This window comes from Lygodium microphyllum, chromosome 29 (assembly GCF_053477565.2).
Source record: "Lygodium microphyllum isolate KBCC chromosome 29, Lygodium_microphyllum_v1.1.10, whole genome shotgun sequence".
NCBI lineage: Eukaryota > Viridiplantae > Streptophyta > Polypodiopsida > Schizaeales > Lygodiaceae > Lygodium > Lygodium microphyllum.
In genome coordinates, this window is record NC_141163.1 from 111,747,112 (window position 1) to 111,756,924 (window position 9,813).

The following is a 9,813-nucleotide window of genomic DNA, read 5'->3' on the forward strand; positions in this document are numbered from 1 at the left end:
AGGTCAAGGGGTCAAGCTATGGCTATGGAGGTCAAGAGGTAAGATGAAGATGAAAGCTCATGTACACTTAGTGGTGTAATGAGGCTGAGGGAAGCTAAGGATCAAAGATGATTCTGATAACATGTGAGAAATCAAAGTGCAAGCCAACACTGAAGTGTGCACAAGAGGGAGAGAAGAGCTCAAAAGTACAAGAACAAGTCTTACTTATTGAGTTACTCATGAAAGTACAACTTGGATCACTCACTCAAACGTTGATGTAGATCCATGGGTTGTTTATATAGCCCCAACTAGCTAGGGTTGGGGTTTCCCCTTCCTCGCAGGACCATTCACACCTGCTTGCCCTTATCCACTCCTGCATAAGGAGAGTTCATATGCCTATACTCTATACTCTCAACAAAATTCACATGGAAACAAGTTTTATTTGAGAAAATGAATACTTTGGATAATTAAAGCAAGAGAATTAAATGTTATTAGACTCTTAGTATTAGGAAAATAAAGTTACGTAGAAATGCCATCCTTTTGGGAGATATGCTAGAAGCAAGGGTTGTGATGATGAGTTTCTTGCTATTTGCAATGAGTTAGCTGGTTTTCTTAATAGGATGGGTTAGTCTCGTATTACCTTGAAGATTGTGAGCCACCTTTTAAAGTGGTTGGTTCTTTAAGTTGGATCCACCAATGATTATGTACATTTTTACTTACCTCACTAATATATTTGTCTCATTATCAAAAGAAAGGGGGATGGATGGTAAAAGTCACAATTGCATATCCCATTTTATGTTCAAATGCTCATTTTCTTAGGTCTTGCCCACCAATCGAACCCCAAAAATTTTAGTTAAATGATAGCTATAAAGATTATTTAACATATTCAAGGCCTACATAGTCTGGACAAAAGAACAAAGAGAAGAGACAACAATACATCCAAACACAAGAAAAATCAATGACCTCAATCTTGCAATCCAAGAATCACACTACATGGTAGAATTTTTGAATCCCAATCAAGAAATCAATGTAGCATAGAACGTTATCACCAAAAGTTGCAAAACCAACATTGTTTATGAAAAGATGCATCCCAATGTGTGTGTGTGTGTGTGTGTGTGTGTGTGTGTGTTGAATTCTCAAAGTTCTTAGATTACAAGTTCGACATATTACATATAGTAAATGTGATTTTCCAAATAATTAAGCTAGATTTCTCAAAATTCCTAGATTACAACTTCAACATATTATGTGTAGTAAATGTGTGTTTACAAAGGATGATTCGGAATGGTTAGCTTGTGATAAACTTAATAGGCCACGAAGGCTTTCAACTGGTTACAATTTGAAGAGTACTTAACACACTGGCATAATGGTGAGAAAATGCTATATAATGATCGTGATCATAGACATTTAAAACATGATTACTTAAAAATGAAATGGAAATTTGATCTTGCATGTATATTTTCTATGTGCATACATAATGTGTACTAATTTAGCTATCAATATTTAATGTAATATATTGGGGTAAGAGAGACCTGGAGAGACAAATGCAATGTATGCAAGCATATATACATTTGCAAAAAGTCTGCAAAAGAGATGGAGACTTGCAAGTCACAACATTATAGCATCTAAACATGCTAAGCCCTAGTTTTGCATTTGTTTTCAAGAAACCAAAAACATGGAAAAGGCACATAACTAGTTTTCCAAAAACCAATTTCACAACTAGCAACATGTACACTAGCCTAAAAACAATACACTCTCATGTTTGTCATAACCACCCTAGAGAACTACAACATCGCATGTATGACCATTTTATGATAACATCCTTTTGGCTAAAATGAAATCATTTCTAAAGGTATTGAAGTCATAAAATTTCAATTAACATATGATTTTCATAGACAATTGAAAAAAAAAAAAGACATGCAAGAGCAAATAGTTTTAAGACTAAAAATTTGAGGGAGCAAAACAAGGCCCACAAAGGGGTAGTCACGAATAAAGGACATGCAACGAAAGAGGAATCTAGAAACATATGGCAGTTCGAGATCTTAAAACATTAAGTTTTGAAAGAAATTCAATCAACACAATACTTCGTTATTTAAGTTCGTGACTTAATGAGACTTCGGCAAAAAATCTTCTTACTTCTTTCATTGGCTTGGGTAGTTTTTGCATTAGTGTTCTAATAGGTCACATGCAAGCTTGACTTCTCAACTTATCACAACTTGCAATGAGTTTTATATGCCCACCAAAAAACTAAATGAAATTTCTAATGCATGGCCTTGCAAAATTCTATCTTGTATACACATATATACGTGTGTGTGTGTGTGTGTGTGTGTGTGTGTGTGTGTGTGTGTAGAGAGAGAGAGAGAGAGAGAGAGAGAGATTTCCATCCATTACTTATGAGGATAAACATACAAATATCTTGGTTCTCAAGGTGAGACCCTTTTATTTCTTTAGAATCTTTCTTCCAAGAGGATAACGCTCACTATTATTGCCGTCAATTTTCGAGGGGAACATTAACAATGGTATTATTTATTTTCAGGTTCCATTTTGCCCCCACTCCAACTTGCTTTATACTATAACAATTGTTTCGTCGTGGCTTCGATCTCCTCAACTGCTATTGGAACACTTTTCACCTAGGTCCAAAAAAAAGTAGTTTGTCATGTTGTGAAACCCACATGGATTCACACCACCATTCTTATTAGCATTGTTCTCACTTTTTAGGGATATTATACCATATGGAGATACATTAAACAATTGTGAGTTCATAATCCAAAGGAATCAAGTGTGTTATTTTTCATAAGGATCAAACTTTAGAACTTTTGACAATTTTCAATTTCCTTAGAAGTTTTCCACTAAAGTAATAGAGCTCCAACACACAATATGGTCATGCTTTGAATGTTCATTGATCATACAATATTAGATTTATCAATGATAAGATGGAACTCAAAGATGCAAATGACAATACACATACACATGCAAATTCTCACATTTAAGTTCATATGCACATGAATTCATACATAGATAGCGCACATTATTTAATTGTCAAGGAGGGTTAACCAATTAACCAATGGTCACTGATGATGATAAGCATATATGAATGGACATGAATATATCTTAGGATGTCTTTCCTTGGGTAAAGCATCGAGGTTGGCTACTGGAGCTAAAGGAAATCAAACTTGAGATATCTCAATGACATGTATTGTGTGCCTTGTCTCATAAAATGGAGAACAAAAAAAATGAATATACAAAGTAGATGGCATTTCTATACATCCATGTGATATTTTTTTAGGGCATGAGAATTTGGAGATTAGCATTCACTTTGCATTGTGTGTTTCATGCATTGAGCATCGTATGTATTCAGCATTCATTCTTCATCTTCAATCTTCATTGTCACTAAGTTACCCTAACCTTAATTGTGTCCTTTATCAATTCTATGCTTTGCCATATGCATCCATATTACTACTATAGCATATGTGATGGGAGGATCATTTCCATGTTTGGGTTCTCATATCTTCCTCTAAGTTGTGGATTAGGAGACTAGTGTCTTACACTAAATGTTGATTCCACTGTTGTCTACCCCATCAAACACTAAACCATCCTCATAGAGCTATGTTTGCTACAAACACCTCTAGAGACTATCAACTACATTTCGGTATCTGTCAAAGAACAACTCGCTTTCTAGCTCACACTCTTTACCCAATCCTTAGAGGCATAAGAATTTGGAGGTTAGAATTTACTTTGCATTGTGTGTTTGGTGCATTGAGCATTGTATGTATTCAGCATTCATTCTTCATCTTCACTGTTCATTGTCACTGAGTTACCCTAACCCTAATTGTGTCCTTTATCAATTCTATGCTTTGCCATACGCATCCATATTACTACTATAGCATATGTGATGGGAGGATCATTTCCATGTTTGGGTTCTCATATCTTCCTCTAAGTTGGATTAGGAGACTAGTGTCTTACACTAACGCTTGGTGTAAGGATCCACACTACAAGGCAAAGACAATAAAAACTTGTAAAGAAATTTGATGGGAAGATTTGCACCTGTTGAGTCATACACAAGTTTCCGATTCTCCGGAGAAAGCTCAACAATATGGCCCACAAGGCAGTCTCTCTTAATCCAAGGGTCAAGAGATTTGGCCTTCAAGCCAAATTGAGGTGCTAAGTAGTGTGCCAATGTTTGTATCAAAACTACAATAATAAATTGGAAACATATCGCAAGGGACACTTGGGTTTGGGCTAGTGTTTGGTGCCTCTAGAACACAAGCATGCTAAACCCCACCACCTGCCCAACCACCCACAGGTGTTCATTTGGATTTTGGCATGAGCATTCTAACTTCCCATGTTCTTTCGCCTTTCTGATGAGCTGAATTATTGTGCGTGACAGTGTGTTTTACTGCCTTTAAAATTTAGAAGCCTGGTTTCACTTTCCTTCTCCTTCCCTTCCTCCTAGGGCCCCCAACCCCCCAAAACAAACACCCTCCCTGCCACCTTCCCCTATATCACTCAATTGTTCCCAAAGCTTCAAACAAGTTCTAAGATGACCTATTTTCAAACTCAGTAAGGTGGAATTAGATAAGATAGGAAAGGAATCTAACCAGATTTCTGTATTTGAGAATGTAAAACATCTCGAGGTAACGACGAGTCTCACGCCTTCCCAGCTTTGAGACATACTTCCAGAAACTGTAGACTCGAGTTAAGGTCATCAATCTTTCAGCATAAATTGTCCATGTGTACCTAATGGAGTCAAATAAGAGTAGACTGAGCTGCAAACTACCTCAGCAAGATATATGAAATCATCCTGAAGTTGACATGCTGACTTCATAGATATACCTCTCATAGATACGCTGCAGTGAGGCATCTGAAATTCTGTTCCAATAACTTGGATCTTTTTGGCAAGTCACAAAGAAATCTGCAATTTTATTACTAGATTCAACACTGTGATATGGATCAATATGAAAACCGGAGACTCCATTCACAATTATTTCTGCCGGTCCTCCTTTGCAAGTGGCAAAAGTTGGAAGCGCACATGTCATTGCCTCTATGACAGTAAGTCCAAACGCCTCATATAGAGCAGGCTGCAAGCCGCAAATTCAAAAGTTTCTCTCTCTCTCTCTCTCTCTCTCTCTCTCTCTCTCTCTCTCTCTCTCTCCTTGCCTGAATAAAAGCTCCTCTGGTGTCTGCAATGTATCTATATAGCTCCCCATTCCGTACGCGATTCTTCTGTGCACATATCCACCGAAATTGTCCAGTCAGGTTGTATGTTTCCATTAGACTGTGCATCATCTCAATTTCATTTAATTCCTCCCTGTCGGTCGACTTTCTTGGATTGATATCCCCACCCACCACCACAAGATTGACCAAGTTACGGAGGGTCTGATTCTCACCAAACCACCTCACTAAGCCAGTCAAATTCTTTACACGATCTAGACGGGCCATTGAAAAAATGATTGGTTTTTTCTTATCGGTCAGCAAACCACTGCAATAGAAGTCAAGCATGTGAGAACACTCTTTTCTCTTTGTGAAACTCTTATTTATTAACTCCTTAACATACAAGACAAATAGACGTCACTCTCACACACATTCTTGATTTGAAGATCTCTCTCTCTCTCTCTCTCTCTCTCTCTCTCTCTCTCTCTCTCTCTCTCTCTCTCAAAAACAATCACCCGAAAGAGAGAGAGAGAGGGAGAGAGAGAGAGAAGCACATGTGTTCATCATTCTGCTTGGTACTAAAAAGGAGTTCCTCAATGTCATGGTGAAGTGCTTTTAATCTTCTCTTTTCATCAGAATAAGGAAAATATATATTCATATCTGCACCAGGAGAGACAATATTGAACTTTGGATCAAACACATCGATCCCATTGACCACACGATAGCAACCTGGTAGAGTGAAGGCTGAATGGCTCTCATACTGTCCAACAGTATCATCGCTGCCCAACAAAGAGATTCAACAAGATGTGCTCAGTTACTCTTGTTTGAAGACAACAAATTAAAAGCAGATATTCGGTAGGGAATCTTCTTATGCATTTCAGAGACCAACCAAAAAGCAATGTCTCATGCATCTTACATACCTTCCTGCTATCTCCTGATAGGTACTTGTGATAATAAAGTCAGCATGGTTCATAGCAATAAGATCAGCAGTGAACTGACAAGAAAAATGATACTTCTCTTCAAAGTTTTTCCAATAGATGTCAGAGTCTGGGTACTTTGTTTTCTCCAAAGCATGTGCTATATTGCACTGTGTCACCATGACATGCACGCATTAAGATGAGTACTTCAAGTTAATCATGGCAACAGTCCTTGGAACTACAAGCTATAAGGTCTCACTTCTATGCATAAATTTACTGAGAAAAGGAATAAATGTCGATGCATACCTGTGTTATGCCTAGTTTGTGAGAGATCAAAGATGCCACTAGGTTACCATCACTATAATTCCCAATTATCAGCTCAGGTGGACCATTCAGCTCTGCAAATATCTCCCCGGTGGCATCCTGAAAATAAGCCCTGGTTTTATAGGTGGCAGCAATTTCAAATACAAAGCACAGCAATTTCAACAGTCACTAGCTAAATTATGCAAAATACAAACCCTCCCATTAGCTAAGATCAATCTGAAGCCTTATTTACCAGTGAATTCGTGTAAAATATACAAAACATGAACTATTAGTGTGATCCTTCAATTGTCTACCTCTGCAAAGTTTTCTAGGTAAGGCCAAATGTCAAATCGAGATCGCCAGGAGCGCAGTATGCCTTTTTCAGTACGAAAAGGCACCCTCAAAATCTTAGAAAACTGTGTACCACTTATTTTCTCAACACGTTGGTTGCATGAAGTCCCTTGCGATTCTGGTATAAGGCGAGTCACCTAAAATGTGTAAGAAGCCACGCTGCATAAGCCAGATTCTTGCATTTGCAGAGCTACAATGTAATTGACTTCGTTGCAGTTGGATTCTTTGACAGTACTTACCACAAGTATCTTGGGTTCAATACGAAGTCCCTGTCTCCTAATGTCTTCTAACATTTTGCTTTCTAAAGCACGCACTTGATCAAGAATATAGACCACCTGTCGTTGCAGAAACTGATATGTTAGCAGTCAAACTGGAACAACCGTGAAGACAAAGTGAATCCAGGCCAACTCCCTGACCTGTCCTCCAGTGTCCGGTAAGCCAAGTACGTTAGCTTGTCCAAAGTAGCCATGTGGGGATAAAATTACAACATTGAAAACCATAGGAATTTTGCCCAGAAACTTCTCCAAAGTTTCTGGATCAGGTGCTTGCAGGATCTCAAGGAGTAAATGAATCATTTCTAGTACATGCTTAGCAGTTTCTCCCCAGCCCTTTTCAAGACCCAATTCTTGTAGCCTACAAAATGGTGTTATAGTTTATGGATGGAAAGAATGCATTGCATCAGATCACAAAAATGAGTGTACTGCTAGATACCTGTTGCCAAACTCCTCATACATCGTCTCTCCTGGCAGTTTGAGCAACAACTCTTCTGCTTTCAGCAGGGCAACCCGAAGCTTCTGTAAGGTTGGAATTCTCTCGTTCAACATCAATGTCTGCATAGAACCGGGAACATCGCACCCCATAAAGCTCAAGCAAGGTAAGCTAAGGATTTCACTATGTCAGTCAGAAAGGAAACTCTAAAGTAAACCTGTCCTTGATATTTGTGCAGGCGAAGAAAGTCGAATAGTGGCTGCATGCTATCTGCATCTGCAAAAAGCCGTGAGCACAGATGACGATTGAGAAATTGCACACCATTTCCAATGGAGGAAGGTCTAGTGAGTCGGGGAAAGGATGCATTAAATGGTCCGAAATCCAGCTCCAAAACATAAGGATCTTTGACCCTGTAGCACGGTTCAGCATCCAAAAGTAATGTTGATTGCTTCAGAATCTGAACCACTCAAAACATTTTTGACAAACTGATTGAACATTCGATACAAAATGCACACTGCTAGAAGTTTCCTAGCATGCTCTGTTCTCAAATTTTTTGCAGAGAACAATTAGTGAACAGAGGCTTGAACATGTGGACCAAAGCATGGTGACACAAGACAGCTACTTACTCATTCCCGACAAGCAACTCCTTGAACTCAAGATACTCTGCAACCGTGAGCTGATCAAGAGTCAGTTCATCAACATTGACTCGTACATATTCCCAAACGCCTGGCTTGGGCCGGACTGCCAAGGCTACCCAGGGTGGATATATGATAGCTTCCTGCAGAATCACACATGCATTTTAGACACGCCTTATGACCTAGCTAGATCTAGTCATCCACAGGAAGTTGTTGACATTTTCCCATGTAGCAAAAGGGACTCTTTTCCCTTGTTTTCCCCTGTAGTGTTCAACATCATGAGCTTATGCTTGGGAGGCATTGCATACCTAGCTAGGTGTCGTTGGGGGCATGGGGTGGTGGGGCCCAGTGGCCATTTGCCCCTAACTGGACCTAGCTAGGTGTGCAGTCCGTCCCTATTAGAAGCTCATGATGTTGTCATAATTCACAATGTGAGAATTATCGTGGGACATTTATTGTGATCCTCTGTGTTGGCGTTTCAGACTTCTTAATTTCAGAACAGAAGCGCAGACAAATAGAAATAGGACCTGTGTGGTCTGCAGTACAAGTCCAAAAGGTCCATCCTTGAGCTTCGAGCAGTCCTTGATGTGATCATCCTCCTGCTGTTCCATGAGGCTTTCCAGTCCTCCCATGATTTCGTGGGGTTGCAGTATTGATTTGCCGTGGCCGACATACCTGACAAATTTACGAGCCTCCAGAATCAAAACCAATCCAATCTTCTTTAGAAAATAACCAGTTCAAATGCAGATTAGGAGAACGAATTGGCGCAGCTTTCTTCTTCGTCTGGCTACGCTTATTCAAGATGGTATCAATGGCTAATTCAAAATAGTATCAATGGCTATAGCAGTCTTTCCAGTTTAGCAGACTGCGATTATTGATTCTCGTTCCCGCCTGGGGGCGGCGCGGTTCATATATATAACAAACAAGACTGATGGCAATGAATGAAATGATGATGATGATGTGTCGATTACTCAGAGAAAAGGGAGACCAGCTGATTTCGCTGCTCATAGAGACAATCCTCCACGCGATCGCGCATGCTAGGCGCTCGGGTGAGGCGGCGCGCAGGATTCTCATTAGTCGTCTTGGCGACCCCCATCGCAGGCATTTGTCACGTCCTCACGATCGTGAGGGTTTTGAGGGAGACACAGAGAGAGAGAGAGAGTGTGTGTGTGTGTGTGTGTTTGTGTGTGTGAAGGATGGCGCCACTACAAGCTCCACTGAAGCTCAGATCATCATGTGGAAATAACTTTCTCGACGAAGCTGCTCTTCTTCTGCCTTCTTCTTTCTTCTACTCGTTGAGTCGTTACTACTTCCATTAGGCGGCCTAGCCTAAGGTTTTGTCCTTCTCTCTCTCTATATCTGTGTGCGCTGTCTGGGCTGGGTTCCAGCCGTCAAGCCCTTGGCAAGCTCACAAGTGGCTCGCACTGCGCGGCCACGTGCTCCGCCCTCATTCCTTGCCCATCCGTGATCCGAGAGAGGATTACGAATCATGATGCTGCGGACAGTGGGAGGCTGGAGCCCACCAATGGCCAGCCACCAAAACAACCTCAGCACAGTCCGCGGCAGCATTTAGAGCTAATTTGTGGTTGCATGTGAAGCAAGGACCGATTTCCAGGGACAAATTAATGGATTTGAAACTCTACCAAAGTATGTAATAAACTGCCAAGAATGGCATCGCATGAAACCACAGCCATTGCTAGTAACAAGCAACACTATGGCACACCATGGTGGTACCGTAAAGGGGCCAATAAAGTAGTGCCCTCTAAAAGGAA

The 9,813-nt window shown here is 40.2% G+C and overlaps 1 protein-coding gene across 1 annotated transcript; it reads right to left on the minus strand.

Annotated features, from left to right (window-relative positions):
- Positions 1–2,343: 2,343 nt before the first annotated feature.
- Positions 2,344–9,512, minus strand: LOC148011028 (sucrose synthase 2-like). The gene is made up of 15 exons (XM_087672082.1): positions 9,013–9,512; positions 8,569–8,716; positions 8,033–8,184; positions 7,624–7,816; positions 7,410–7,528; positions 7,115–7,331; positions 6,938–7,033; positions 6,662–6,835; positions 6,351–6,467; positions 6,048–6,214; positions 5,682–5,906; positions 5,134–5,455; positions 4,810–5,054; positions 4,575–4,713; positions 2,344–2,606 (listed from the first exon to the last, which is right to left on the minus strand). The coding sequence occupies exons 1-15, from the start codon at positions 9,144–9,146 to the stop codon at positions 2,547–2,549; spliced, it is 2,508 nt and encodes an 835-aa protein (XP_087528208.1). The 5' UTR covers positions 9,147–9,512; the 3' UTR covers positions 2,344–2,546.
- Positions 9,513–9,813: the final 301 nt, after the last annotated feature.

What these genes read in the sequence shown, in the direction of transcription:
- LOC148011028 (XM_087672082.1), bottom strand. Translation starts at nt 9,146, where the DNA reads ATGCCTGCGATGGGGGTCGCCAAGACGACTAATGAGAATCCTGCGCGC. An exon ending in TATGAGGAGTTTGGCAACAG is followed by an intron (nt 7,332 to 7,409) that starts GTATCTAGCAGT and finishes ACCATTTTGTAG; the next exon opens with GCTACAAGAATTGGGTCTTG. An exon ending in TTGAACCCAAGATACTTGTG is followed by an intron (nt 6,836 to 6,937) that starts GTAAGTACTGTC and finishes TACACATTTTAG; the next exon opens with GTGACTCGCCTTATACCAGA.